We start from the raw sequence: 14,749 nt of genomic DNA, 5'->3' as shown, positions 1-14,749 counted from the left end.
TCTTGAGGATGTTATTAGCGTTGGGTCTTTCATATATGGCTTTTATGATCTCAAGGTATGATCCTTCTATCTCTACTTCTTGAAGGTTTTTAATCAAGAAACGAATGTTGTATTTTGTCAAATGGTTTCTCTGCATCTATTGAGAGGATAATGTGGTTCTTGTCCTTTCTTTTATTGATGTGATGAATCACATTGATTGTTTTGCGGATATTGAACCAGCCCTGCATCCCAGGTATAAATCCCACTTGGTCGTGGTGAATAATTTTTTTTAATGTATTATTGGATCCGTTTGGCTAATATCTTGTTGAGGATTTTTGCATCCATGTTTATCAGGGAAATTGGTCTATAATTCTCCTTTTTAGTGGGGTCTTTGTCTGGCTTTGGAATCAAGGCTGGCTTCATAGGAAGAGTTTGGAAGTTTGCCTTCCAATTCTATTTTTTGGAACAGCTTCAAGAGAATAGGTGTTAACTCTTCCTTAAATGTTTGGTAGAATTGCCCTGGAATGCCATCTGGCCCTGGACTCTTGTTTTTTGGGAGAATTTTGATTACTAATTTGATTTCTTTACTGGTTATGGGTCTGTTCAAATTTTCTATTTCTTCCTGTTTCAGTTTTGGTAGTTTATATGTTTCTAGGAATTTGTCCATTTCTTCCAGATTGCCCATTTTATTGGCATATAATTACTTGTAATATTCTCTTATTTTTGTTCTGCTGTGTTGGTTGTGATCTCTCCTCTTTCATTCTTGACTTTATTTATTTGGGCCTTTCCTTTTTCTTTTTGATCAAACTCACTAGTGGTTTATCAGCTTTGTTAATTCCTTCAAAGAACAAGCTTCTGGTTTCATTGATCTGTTCCATTGTTTTTTTGGTTTCGATAGCATTGGTTTCTGCTCTAATCTATTATTTTCTGTCTTCTGCTGGTTGTGGGTTTTATTTGTTTTTTTTCCAGCTCTTCAAGGTGTGGGGTTGGGTTTTGTATCTGAGACGTTTCTTCTTTCTTTAGGAAGGCCTGGATTGCTGTATACTTTCCTCTTATGACCACCTTTGCTGTGTCCCAGAGGTTTTGGGTTGTGTTATCATTTTCCTTGCCTTCCATGTACTTTTTAATTTCCTCTTTAACTTCTTGGTTAGCCCATTCATTCTTCAGTAGGATGTTCTTTAGTCTCCAAGTATTTGTTACTTTTCTACATTTTTTCTTGTGGTTGATTTCGAGTTTCAAAGCATTGTGGTCTGAGAATATGCTTGGTATGATCTCAATCTTTGTACTTGTTGATATGTGTCCCAGTATGTGGTCTATTCTGGAGAATTTTCCATGTGCACTGGAGAAGAATGTATATTCTGCTGCTTTAGAATGAAATATTCTGAACATATCTGTTAAGTCCATCTGGTCCAGTCTGTCATTCAAGGCCATTGTTTCCTTGTTGATTTTCTCATTAGATGATCTATCCATTCCTATAAGTGGGATGTTGAAGTTCCCTACTATTCTGGTATTATTATCAATGAGTTTATGTTTGTGATTAATTGATTTATATATTTGGGTGCTTCCACATTTGGAACATAAATATTTACAATTGTTAGGTCTTCTTGGCATTAATTATGATATAATGCCCTTCTTCATCTCTTGTTACAGTCTTTATTTTAAAGTCTAGATTGTCTTCTTTCTCATTCTTAAAAAATAAATAAACATTAAAAAACTTTTTTTAAGTTAATTAGGGGTGCTTGGGTAGCTCAGTCGGTTAGGCATCCGACTTTGGCTCAGGTCATGATCCCATGTTCTCTGAGTTCAAGCCCCATATCATGCTCGGTGGTGACAGCTCAAAGCCTGGAGCCTACTTTAGATTCTGTGTCTCCCTCTTTCTCTGCCTCTCCCCCACTCATGCTCTTTCTCATTCTTAAAAAATAAATAAACATAAAAAAATTAAGGTCTAGATTGTCTGATATAAGTATGGCTATTCCAGCTTTCTTTCATTGACTATTAGCATGATAGATGGTTCTCCATCCCCTCACTTTCAATCTGAAGGTGCCTTTGGGTTGAAAGTGGGTCTCTTGTAAACAGCATGTAGATGGATCTTGTTTTCTTATCCATTCTGTTACCCTGTGTCTTTTGATTGGCGATTTAGTCCATTGATGTTTAGAGTGAGTATCGAAAGATATGAATTTATTGCCATTATATTACTTGTAGAGTTGGAGTTTCTGGTGGTGTTCTTAGGTCCTTTCTAGTCTTTGTTGCTTTTGGTCTTTATTTATTTATTTGTTTGTTTGTTTTTATCTTCTCCCCTCAGAGAGTCCCCCTTAAAACTTCTTGCAGGGCTGGTTTAGTAGTCACAAACTCCTTTAATTTGTGTTTGTCTGGGAAACTTTTAATCTCTCCTTCTATTTTGAATGACAGCCTTGCTGGATAAAGAATTCTTGGCTGCATATTTTTCTGATTCAGCACATTGACTATATCCTGCCACTCCTTTCTGGCCCATGAAGGTTCTGTGGATAGGTCTGCTGCAAACCTGATCTATATTCCCTTGTAGGTTAAGGACTTTTTTCCCCTTGCTGCTTTCATGATTCTCTCCTTGCCTGAGTATTTTGTGAATTTGACTACGATATGCCTAGTTGATGGTCAGTTTTTGTTGAATCTAGTGGGAGTCCTCTGTGTTTTCTGGATTTTGGTGTCTGTGTCTTTCCCCAGGTTAGGAAAGTTTTCCATTATGATTTGCTCACGTAACACTTCTACCCCTTTTTCTCTCTCTTTATCTTCTGGGACCCCTATGATTCTGACATTCCTTTTTAATGAGTCACTGATTTCTCTAATTCTTAAATTGTGCTCTTTTGCCTTAATCTCCCTCTTTCTTTTTCTGCTTCATTATTCTCGAGAAGTTTGTTCTATATATCACTGATTCTCTGCTCTGCACATCCATCCTTGCCACCGTGGCATCCATTCGAGATTGCAGCTCAGTTACATTTTTTATTTCATTCTGACTAGCTTTTACTTCTTTTATCTCCACAGAAAGGGATTCTAATCTATTTTTAACTCCGTCTAGTATTCTTATTATCGTGGTTCTAAATTCTGATTCAGACGTCTTGCTTGTATCTGTGTTAGTTATGTCCCTGGCTGTCGTTTCTTCCTGCTCTTTCTTTTGGGGTAAATTCCTTCATTTTGTCATTTTGAAGGGAGAAAAGGAATTAATGAGGTAAAAAGAATTAAAAACAATTTTTTTCAAAAATTACAAAATTAAAAACAACAAACAAAAAAAATCAAATAAATGATGCTAGATACTAGATGTGTTTTGGTCTGGGTGTTGAAAGGAGCTTGATAGATTATAGAAAAAAGGGGAAAGGAAAATAAAAAAGGAAATCATTTGAAAATTTGAAAAAATGAATACACTGAAATAGAATAAAATGAAAAGATGGAAGTAAAATAGAATTTGAAAAAATTTACCCAAAAGTAAAAAATATAGCAGAAAAAAATTAAAAATATTTTTAATAAAATTTGAAAATGAAAATAAATTTTTTCTCTTTCTGTATTCAATAAAAAGAAAAGAAACAAAAAAGAAAAAAAAAGAAAATTGAATAGATGGACCACTGAATAGACTGAAATATGACTGAAATTACTTCATTTTCCCCTAGAAGTCAACCTATGAAGCGCTTTATAGTCTGTAAACTAAGTAGGCAGAGAGACTTGTGTTCCTGAGGAGCAAGGTTGGCACAGTTGGGCAGGGCTTGGTGTAATGGCTCCATTCTCCACTAGATGGCGCTGCTAGCCTACTGGGGTGGATTGTTGTGGCGCTTGTAGGTGTGTATGCGCATGCGCGGGAGCGGTGAAAATGGCATCACCCAGCTACCCAGTTTCTAGTACTGGAACTCTGTGCGCTCCCCGACCAGCAATCGCATACCTGTCCTTTTTCCTCGGCTTCCTTCCACTCACTGCTTTTACACCATCCATGACCAAACCCCAGGCAGCACATCCCTGGGTGCCAGCTGCACCCAGAAACATTTGCGGGATTGTGCTGCTGCCAATGCCAATGCCCAGAGACTGGGGCTGGGTGCCAGCCCACCCCAGAAAAAGTTCGTGTGATCAGGTGGCAGCAGGGTTTCAGGGATTATGGAAAATCACAACACACATCTGGCACCAGGTTTCACCCACAATGACCTTGTTCCAGCACCAGCAAATGTGGTTGTTCTCCTGGGTCCACTGGGGCCTTTGGGGGAGCCACACAGCCTCTACCAGATGTCCTCCCAGCAGGGGAACCGCCCCTCCCTGTGTGGCCTGAAGAACCCCAGACTTCAATCTGCTCCCAGGGATTTGCCCTTCTCACCAGAGCATGGCCAGGTATTGAGCTGTGTAGTTTCAGACTCTGTACTCCCCCTGTTTATAGAGTTTTAATGGAATTTAAGCCCTCTCCTTTCTCCTTTCTCCCTTTTTAGTTCAGTCCCTGTGGCTGTTTCCACGTTTCCACTTTCTCTCCAGCTGCTTTTTTTTAGGGGGGGTGCTTTTCTGATATTCTCCCCCCCCCCCCCCCATCTGTGTCTTCTCTCCACAGGCAAAAACAGCTCCCTGCCCTCTGTGGCTTCTCTCTCCCCCAGTTCACCTCTCCTCACCACGTACCTGCTGAGTTCTGTAGTTCAGGTTGTGCAGCTTGTTGTGTTAATCCTCAGATCAGTTTTCTAGGTGTGGAGGATGGTTTAGTGCTGGTCTGACTGTATTTCATGGACGTGAGACACAAAGAAAGCTTTTATACTCATCTCATGGTAGTTTTAATGTGCATTTCTTTATTGGATAATGGTGTTAAACAACTATTCAGGTGCCTGTTTATTATCTTTCTATGCTCTTTGATAAAGAACTTTTATCAAGTCCTTTGCTGTTAAAAATTGGGTTGTTGTTTTGCTTGTTGAGTTTTAAGATTCCCTTTATATACTCTGGATACAAGTCCCTTGCTGAAAATGTGATTTGCATATATTTTCTTCCAAACTTTGCTTTTTCATTCTTTTGATAGTGCCTTTCATAGAGCAAAAGATTTCTGACACAGTCCTATGTATTAATGTTTCATGGCTTGTGCTTTTGGTGTCAATTCTGAGAGGTCTGCCTAACTGAAGGATACAAAGATTTTCCTACGTTTTCTTTTAAAAGTTGATAGGTTACATTTTATATTCAGATTTATGGTCCATTTTGAGTTAATTTTTGTAGAAAGTGTAAGCATTCACTTTTTTTGCATAAGGATGTTTAAAAGTTAAAACACCATTTGTTTGATGGATTGCTATCTCCATAGAGTTGGTTTTGCACCTTCATCAAAGACCAAATGGTGATATTTATATTTGTCAATTTGATTTTCTATTGTTTCACTGATCTGTATGTTTATCCCTTTGCCTGTACTACACTGTCTTTATTACTGTAGCTTGGTGTTAAATCTTTTTTTTAAGTTTATTTATTTATTTTGAGAGGGAAAAAGAGAGAGAGGGAGCAGGGGAGGGGCAGGGAGAGAGGGAGACAGAGAATTCCAACCAGGCTATGCACTGACAGTTCAGAGCACAGCGCTGAGCCCTGACGCAGGGCTCGAACTCAAGAACCATGAGATCTTGAGCTGAGTCAAAATCAAGAGTTAGACACTTAATAAACTGAACCACCCAGGTGCACCTGTATTAAATCTTTAAATAGGGTAGTGTGATTCTTCTTTCTCTTCATTTTTCAAAATTATTTTAGTTATACTTGTTCATTTGCCCTCCCATGTAAATTTTAGAATTAACTTGTCTATGTTTACAAAAATGCAGCTAGGAATTGTATTGGTATTGCTTTCACTACATTTCACAAATTTTCACATGCAGTAAGTTTATTTTCATTCAGTTCAAATATTTTCCAATTTCTCTCATGATTTCTCCTGTCATTCACAAGTAAAAGATGTGTTGATTAATGTCCATATATTTGGGTGAGTTTCACAGTATGTTTTTGTAATTGTTTTATAACTTACTTACATTTTGTTTTCTAACTTACTTGCATAATTTTAAACTTCTTGGGCACCTGGGTGGTTCACTCGATTGAGCAACAGACTCTTGATTTTGGCTCAGGTCATGATCCCAGGGTTGTGGGATTAATGCCCATGTCAGGCTTAATCACTCAGTGTGGGGCCTCTTTAGGATTCTCTCTCTCTCTCCCCCTCTGCCCCTCTCCCCTGCTCACACTCTCTTTCTAAAAAAATAGGGGCGCCTGGGTGGCACAGTCGGTTAAGCGTCCAACTTCAGCCAGGTCACGATCTTGCGGTCCATGAGTTCGAGCCCCGCGTCAGGCTCTGGGCTGATGGCTCAGAGCCTGGAGCCTGCTTCTGATTCTGTGTCTCCCTGTCTCTCTGCCCCTCCCCTGTTCATGCTCTGTCTCTCTCTGTCCCAAAAATAAATAAACGTTGAAAAAAAAATTAAAAAAAAAAAATAAAATAAAAATAAATAAATAAATAAATAAATAAATAAATAAATAAAATCTCTTAAATTTCTAAAGACTTGTTTCATAGACCAGCATAGTGAATGTTCCACATGTACTTGAAAAGAATCTGTATACTGCTAATGTTGGATGTAATGTTTTATAAATGTCACATGAGTCAAGTCGGTTGATACAGCTACTCAAGTCTTCTATATCTTTACTGATTTTGCATCTACCTGTTCTATTAATTAGAGAGGGAGGAATGTTGAAATAATCGCTCCACAAATAGTAGCTTGTGTATTTCTCCTTTTACCTGACAGTTTTTTACTTACATTTATTGTATTTTTGTTATCATGTGCGTATGCAATTAGGATTGTTATGTTTTCTTGATGTAGTGACCATTTTTTATCATTATGAAATGTCTCTATCTCTAAGTACTTTTTTGTCTTGAGGTCCACATCTTCTGATGTCAATTTAGCAATTCTCCTTACTTACAATTAATGTTTATGTAGCTAACATTTACCATCCTAGTATCTTAATCTGTATGACTTGCTTAAAGAATGTTTCTTATAGACATATGATTACACCTTCCTTTTTAAACCAGTTTTGTAATGTCTACCTTTGATTGGTGTATTTGGCTATATAAATTTTTTGTAATTATTATTATTTTTTTTTAATTTTTTTTTCAACGTTTTATTTTATTTTTGGGACAGAGAGACAGAGCATGAACGGGGGAAGGGCAGAGAGAGAGGGAGACACAGAATCGGAAACAGGCTCCAGGCTCTGAGCCATCAGCCCAGAGCCTGACGCGGGGCTCGAACTCACGGACCGCGAGATCGTGACCTGGCTGAAGTCGGACGCTTAACTGACTGCGCCACCCAGGCGCCCCGAAATTTTTTATAAGTATTTTTATAGCTGGATCTAATTTGACCATCTTGCTATTGGTTTTCTGTTTGTGTCATCTGCTCTTCATAACTTTTTTTTCTATTTCTGTGCCTTCTTTGGTTGAATATTTCTTTGAATTTTATTTTATCTCCATTATTGGCTTACTACTAATATCTCTTTTTAAAAATTTTTTAGTTAGGGGCACCTGGGTGGCTCAGTCAGTTAAGCATCCAACTTCAGCTCAGGTCATGATCTCACAGTCCGTGAGTTTGAGCCCCACGTCAGGCTTTGTGCTGACACCTCAGAGCCTGGAGCCTGCTTCAGATTCTCCATCTCCCTCTCTCTCTGCCCCTCCCCTGTTCATGCTCTGTCTCTCTCTGTCTCAAAAATAAATAAAAACATTAAAAAAACAATTAAAAATATTTTAGTTGTTGCTCTGGGGTTTATAATATACATCATTAACTTGTTACATTCTGTTTTCAGATAATATATTATTTAATTTACTACCACCTCGAAAATATAGAAGCTATTCTAGATATGCATATTGAAGTGAATTGGAGTATAATAGCACAAAATCTAGGACTTGTTCTACAGATATTTCAGCAGAAAAATCGGGATAAACAAAGCAGGAGTGGCAAAATCTTGTGTGTTGAATGTGGCTACTGGGAGTATATGAGTTCATAATTATACTGTTTCCATTTTTACATATACTTGAAATCTTCAGGAACATTTCAATGAAGTTTTTAAAGGCCCAGAAATTTTTGTAGGTGTTTTTGCAGATTTATGTTTAAATGAATGCAGAAAATCAAAGAGAAAGAAGGGAAAGAAGGTGAGGGAAAAAGAGAAGGAAGCAGAGAAGGAGAAGGGGTGGGGCCAGAGTGACTTACCCTATCAGGCAGTATGCTTCTTTATCAGTGATAGGAGACTTGGGTTTTATTAATTTGTTCTCTAGACTGAAAGCAATGTCTTAGTGTGCTCCCACTGTTGTACCCCTGAAAATATCCCCAGTGTGGCAGGCCCCTAAATATTTGTGTAGCTTTTTCCCCATACTCTGACATGGATTCACAATACTTGCCATTCCCCAGATTTGGTTAGCATGCTTCCACCAATATGGTGGACCAGTGTGACGTTCTGAGGAGTGTCAAGTTATCTAATATTCTGTTTACTGGGTTTTATATTTTATTCAAATATAAATTATTTTGTTATTATACTGTGAAAAGAAGAGTTAACATAGCTTTGAAGCAAGATTTTGGATGTATATAGGCATACTTCATTTTCTTTGTTTGCTTTGGGTTTTTTGTACTTGGCAGAGAACTTTTTTTTTTTTTTTAATTGGGTTTTGGCAACTCTGAGCAGGTCTGTCAGCTCCATTTTTCCAACAGCATTTTCTCACTTCAGTTTTCTGTGTTACATTTTGGTAATCCTTATATTATTTCAAACATTTTCATTATATTTGTCATGATGGTCTGTGATCAGTGATTTTTGATGTTGCTGTTGTGATTGTTTTGGGTTGTCGTGAACCATGCCCATTTAAGATGGTAAACTTAATTGATAATGTTTTCTGTTTTCTGACTGTTGCACTGACTCTCTCCCTCTTCTTGGGCCTCCCAATTCCCTAAGGCACAACCATATTGAAATTAGGCTAATTAATAACTACAATGGCTTCTCAGTGTTCAAGTGAAAGCAAAAGTTGCACATCTCTCATATTAAATCAAAAGCTAGCAATGGTTAAGCTTAGGGAGGAAAGTATGTTGAAATCTGAGACAGACCAAAAGCTAGATCGATGGTGCCAAATGGTCAAGTTGTGAATGCAAAGGAAAAGTTCCTAAAGAAAATTAAAAGTGCTGCTCCAGTGAACACCAAATAATAATAAATGAAACATCTTTATTTCACTTCTCTTCCAGAATATTTTCTCCTGTACCACGGAGGCATATTCCAAAGTATATTTCATATGACTTCTTAGAGAGTTCACAGGGGATGACCCCACAGTGGAAACTTGCTCATTAATATACTCCTGATTGTGCTTCCCAAATAAACTAACTCCACTTAAATCCTGGTCTGTCTGCTTTTTGGAGGACCCAGATTAAAACAATAGGTAAAAGACTATATGTTTGTTATAAGGAGGTTAAATTCTACCCACTAATCTTGATATCCAGCCCTAGTGAACTCAACTAACAAAGTAATAATGCAGTTTTCCTAAAATTAGAAATAATGCAAAAGGTGTGGCTTCTTATAAAAACTTACAAGTAAAATAATGTGACTAACAAATTAACATTAAAATATAATACAAAATCTTAATTTACCAGTAAAACAGTAAACAATGGCTTATAAAATATATTGGAACAACTGGCTAGCCAATTGAAAAATATATGGTTGGAGTCCTATTTCACTCCTTATAGCAAAATAAAATCCAGATTTAACCATTAAAACTGAAGCCAACATGTTACCAAAAATAAAAAGGATTCTCTCAAAGTAATCTCAAGCAATAATATAAAACCCAGTAAATAGAATATTAGATTAATAGGGGATCCTGGGTGGCTCAGTTGGTTGAGTGTCTGACTCTTGATTTCGGTTCAGGTCTGATCCCAGCGTCATGGGATTGAGCCCTGAATCAGGCTCTGTGCTGAGCGTGGAGCCTGCTTAAGATTCTGTCTCCCCCTCTGTCCCTCTCCTCAGCTTGTGTGCTCTCTCTCAAATTAAAAATAAAGAATATTATATTGGTAAATTTGACTGTAATCAAATTTAACCTTCTTTTGTTTTGTTTTAATTTTTTTAATGCTTATTTTTGAGAGAGAGAGAGAGAGAGAATGAGCAGGGGAGGGGCAGAGAGAGAGGGAGACACAGAATCTGAAGCAGGCTCCAGACACTGAGCTGTCAGCACAGAGCTCGATGTGGTGAGCCACCCAGGCGCCCCAAATGGTCAATTGGTGCCCCAAATGCTCATTTTTAAAAGAGAATCAATAAATTGGAGCAGCTGCCTTTTGTCTCTATGTGAACATATATGCTTAAAACATGTGAACCTTTCTCTGACTTACCTTCTAAAAGTAGGTTTAATCAGATTGTCTTCTTGGTTCATCCTCCCCTGTTTCTATGGTTCCACTAGACATCCTTTTCTTCTTTCTGTCCCTGGCTGTTAGACTTTCTCCTCATCTATTCTAGAGTGCATCAAAGAGATGACTACAAAGTGACAGGAGTACACAAGTAGAACATCTAATATTTCACAAGGAAATGCTTTTCCAAAGATAAGATGTTTGACCTCTAAGAGGAAAATTAGAGTTTCCCAGGGCAAGGGAGTGGGGGAGGACGGTAAGCAGCATTTTGGCAATGGAAATTACATGTATAGGTGTGCAGAATTATGACACAGCCAAGTATATTCAAAACAGAAAATAGCCAGAGGATGCAATATGTGCAAAACATAATGGAAAAGTATATTATAAAGGTTGTTTGACTCAGTTTACAAAGAGTGGCATTCAGAAATCATCTGGACCATATATAGAAGGTGTCTGATTAAACATGTATTTTCAAGAGACAGGATTTCCAAATGGACTGAGAAGAAAAATTGGAAGACAAAGAAACTGGGAAGGCACTGAAGGGAACATTATAAATGGCACGTATTTTAAATATTTAAAATTTAATTTTGAGCAAGAGCTGCATTCGTTTTAAAAAGAGAACCAAAGTATTATTTTTACTTCCTAATAAATTTCATGCAATTAATTCATTCAAATTAATTACTTCATCCAGGAAGGTATTCTGTATTAGGCAGTGTTCTTGGTATTGGGATATAACAACAAAAGACAAAAACAACCTTGACCTCATAGAGATTATGTTCTGATATTCAAAACAAATATTTCTTTTTTTTTTTTTTTTTAATTTTTTTTTTCAACGTTTATTTATTTTTGGGACAGAGAGAGACAGAGCATGAACGGGGGAGGGACAGAAAGAGAGGGAGACACAGAATCGGAAACAGGCTCCAGGCTCTGGGCCATCAGCCCAGAGCCCGACGCGGGGCTCGAACTCACGGACCGCGAGATCGTGACCTGGCTGATGTCGGACACTTAACCGACTGCGCCACCCAGGCGCCCCTCAAAACAAATATTTCAAGAGCATACCCAAACTGCCAAATTAAAGCAAAGAAAGCCAGGAAGGACAGAAGGAAGAGGGTCAGGAGTTTTTATTAAACAAACAATTTGTTTACACTTTAATAAAAATTCATTTCTTTCTCTCTTTTGGTTACCAAATAAACCCAGGAGGTTGGGTGGGACAAACATTATTATCATTTTTCTTTTCAGATTTTGGAGCAGAATGTTAGAAACATTTGAGTAATTTCTCCTCCTTTATACATCTCTTTTGATAGCAGTGGGCACTGTTGCTACAGGGAATCCCATTCTGTACATACCCATCTGCTGGCCACTGATGGGATATCCCATTGCACTATGCCAGAAGGTCACATTTATTGACCTGATGTCTACAGAGTTCCCCTGATGGCATGAACTTGGCAGTCTGTTTGTTCTGTGCTTATCATTGGGAAAACATTTCCAATATCCCAAATCCCAATCCCACTCAAAATCACATAAGTACCCAACTGCTGATGAATGGAATCCACTGTCAACAAGAAATACATTCTCTGCACCTTTGAAAAGTTACTTTGGAAGTAAATGAAGTCTGCGTTCTCAGATACCTGTCTCCTGCCTTTCCCATGAATCATATCTGTGCTCAAGAAACACAAAAAGGATAAATTTGGGGGAAATGGAGCTTTATTTGCTGCTTATAACAATGAACAGTAGATAGGAAGATGTTAGGAATTACCTTTGCTTAATGGCAATGTTTCTGATACTTCTGATACTGACAAAAGGGAAGTTTCTTGCATTTTTCTGTAAATTGTCAGTAATGTGCTTGGTTTTGGGCATGTAGTAACATTTTCCCTGCCAAGAGACTAAAACTTAATAATGCACAGGATATTAAATTAGAGGCATTTTCCTAACCTGAAGATGGTGCCTTAGTCTCCTTGGGACCAAAATGTTTTCTAAAGTACATAAATACAACAGTTGACAGTAAAAACAAAACAGACAAAGTAAGACTCACAACTAGCAGCAAGAAAACTTTTTTGGCAGATGCTGGGCCACTGTCAACACTACCTCCATAGCCTCTGTGCAGGCAGTACGGTGGGGACCACCCATAGTCACAGTGGCAGTGATGTTTATTATTGCAGATCCCCTTCATGTTGCAGGTCTCAGCCAGGCAGACTTGTGATAAGAGAGACAGACTGACACACTTCTTGTGAATGCAGATCTTTCCTGGACCACACATGGTGCCATCTTTTACTTCCCCAACATCAGGTGTGTCCATTCCTACATGATAGTCAACACTCCAGCAGATGACACCATTGATGTGAGTTTGCTGCAAATTAGAGTGATCTCTCAGATGGGGAATAACCCTCACATTCTCACATTGAACTCTGCCACAAAAGATATCTGAGGTATTACATTTTAGGTATGTCGTGCCATTTATACCACAGTGGCCAAAACGGTTTCCCAGAGTGTTGATTTCTTTGTAGCAACTCTGAGATGCACCCTTTGCACCTTCACCAAAAATCTCCCTGCATTGTTCTTCATGGTTGTTACACCTCCCTCTATAGCAGTAGGCATTGTCACCACAGGGAACCCCGTCCTGCACATATGCATCTTCGGGGCACTGATGGGATGTCCCATTGCACCACTCTGGAAGGTCACATTTATTGACCTGATGTCTACAGAGTTTCCCTGATGGCATGAACTTACAGTCTTTGCAACAAAGCCCAAAAGCACAAGCAGCCCCAGGCCTCAGAGTGCAGCTCAACAGACAACAGGGATCCTGTTGACACTGCTTTATAGATCCACAGTCACATTCCTCTTCTCCTTCAACCACACCATTCCCACAGCGCTTAAGCATAAAGACTTCCCCTGGATGTGGAATATTGTGTAGACATGATCCCTGGTTTAAAGTGGTCTTTGTAAAATCTGTGTAACTACAATTGGTGAATTTCCTTGCTGGAACTCTGGTAGCATTCATGATGCAGCCACTTTGCTCACACAAACAGAATTCTTCATCATGCTGCATACCCAAAGTATGTCCTAATTCATGGGCGACAGTGAGGGCAAAAAGAGACCACGAGTCTCCTTGGAAATTGTTAACCCCACAATCAATAGGAGGATGACATATTCCTGCAACATAGGCTATACCAAGTACACTTATAAGTGAATTTTTTATGAAAAAATGTGCAACATCATACTGTAGCCGGGAAAGACTGATTTGTTTCCACTGAGAGAAATCCTTCAGAACCTGTTCTATGCTTATCATTTGGAAAACATTTCCTTGATTCCAAATCTCAATCCCAATCAAAATCACATAAGTACCCAACTGCTCATAAATGGAATCTACTATGTTGACAACAAGAAACACATCCTCCTGTACCTTTGAGAAGTTGCTTTGAGAATAAACTAAGAAATTGCTCTCTACCACCACAATCAGCTCCAGAAACCATGAGTGGGTCCACCATTTATCATTAGAATTTTGCTTCAGAGTTGGTTTGTTAGCCTCTTCAAATCTCAACTGTTGGAGTGCAATTTCCTTCATTGTTAAGCCACATCTCATAGGTGGGAATTGTGTCTCATTAGTGTTTATCTCATAAACCAAGTGTTCAAATGTGGTAGAGTGCCTGATGGGCTCAATTTCATAAGCAAGGTCATTTATCTGCAGCATTCCTCGAAAACCTCCAGAACAGGTACTGAGGGAAACCAGGGACTCAGGGACTCCTTCCACATAACCATGATAGTAGCAGTCGTCGGGAACAAAAGGCTCATCCTGGAGAAGAGCACGCTGATCTGTGTATGTGAATACCGGGAAGTGTCTGGAAACCAAGAGCTTCTTGATCTTCATATGGACAACATGTCTCCAGCCCCCAAACTGTAGGCTGTAGGAGAGCCAGCCTGGAGTTTTTGCACTTCTGCCCTTGCCAGTCACCTTTAAGGGGACCACAACTTCTGGGTGGCTGAGGCATTGGGAGGGCCCAGCCTGGGAGAAGCTGGAAGGGAACAGAGACATTCCAACCCAGAACAGCAGGAGAACAATTCTCATGGCCACCTCAGCCTCACCAGCCACCGTTATGAAGTCATCTGTCCAGGGAAAAAGAGTGTGAGGCACTGCTGTTCTGGTTCCTCCTAATTGGTCATTGTGTAGAGCTGACCTTTAAGGATCTGCGTCCTGGCAGAAATGGACATCAGCTGCGGTGCTGAAAGTGAAAATAAAAGGGTGGGGAGGTGGTGGGATTGGATAAGGAAAATGAGAAAGAATTGAATGACAAAAAAGTGATTAATGAATTAAGAAAATGCTTTGGAGTTGCTTTCAATAGTTGGGGGTGGGAATTTAGAGGGGTATAATAAGACAGTATTGACCATATGTTGATAATGGTTGAAGATTGATGATAAGTACT

At 38.8% G+C, this 14,749-nt stretch overlaps 1 protein-coding gene across 1 annotated transcript; it reads right to left on the bottom strand.

Moving 5' to 3' along the window:
- Positions 1-12,258: 12,258 nt before the first annotated feature.
- Positions 12,259-14,406, bottom strand: LOC115517286 (disintegrin and metalloproteinase domain-containing protein 21-like). Its single transcript, XM_030320367.1, has one exon. The coding sequence runs from the start codon at positions 14,392-14,394 to the stop codon at positions 12,259-12,261; it is 2,136 nt and encodes a 711-aa protein (XP_030176227.1). The 5' UTR covers positions 14,395-14,406.
- Positions 14,407-14,749: the final 343 nt, after the last annotated feature.

Source organism: Lynx canadensis, chromosome B3 (assembly GCF_007474595.2).
Source record: "Lynx canadensis isolate LIC74 chromosome B3, mLynCan4.pri.v2, whole genome shotgun sequence".
Taxonomy (NCBI): Eukaryota; Metazoa; Chordata; class Mammalia; order Carnivora; family Felidae; genus Lynx; species Lynx canadensis.
The sequence above is the reverse complement of the archived record's forward strand: the minus strand, read 5'-3'. Positions and strand labels throughout refer to the sequence as shown.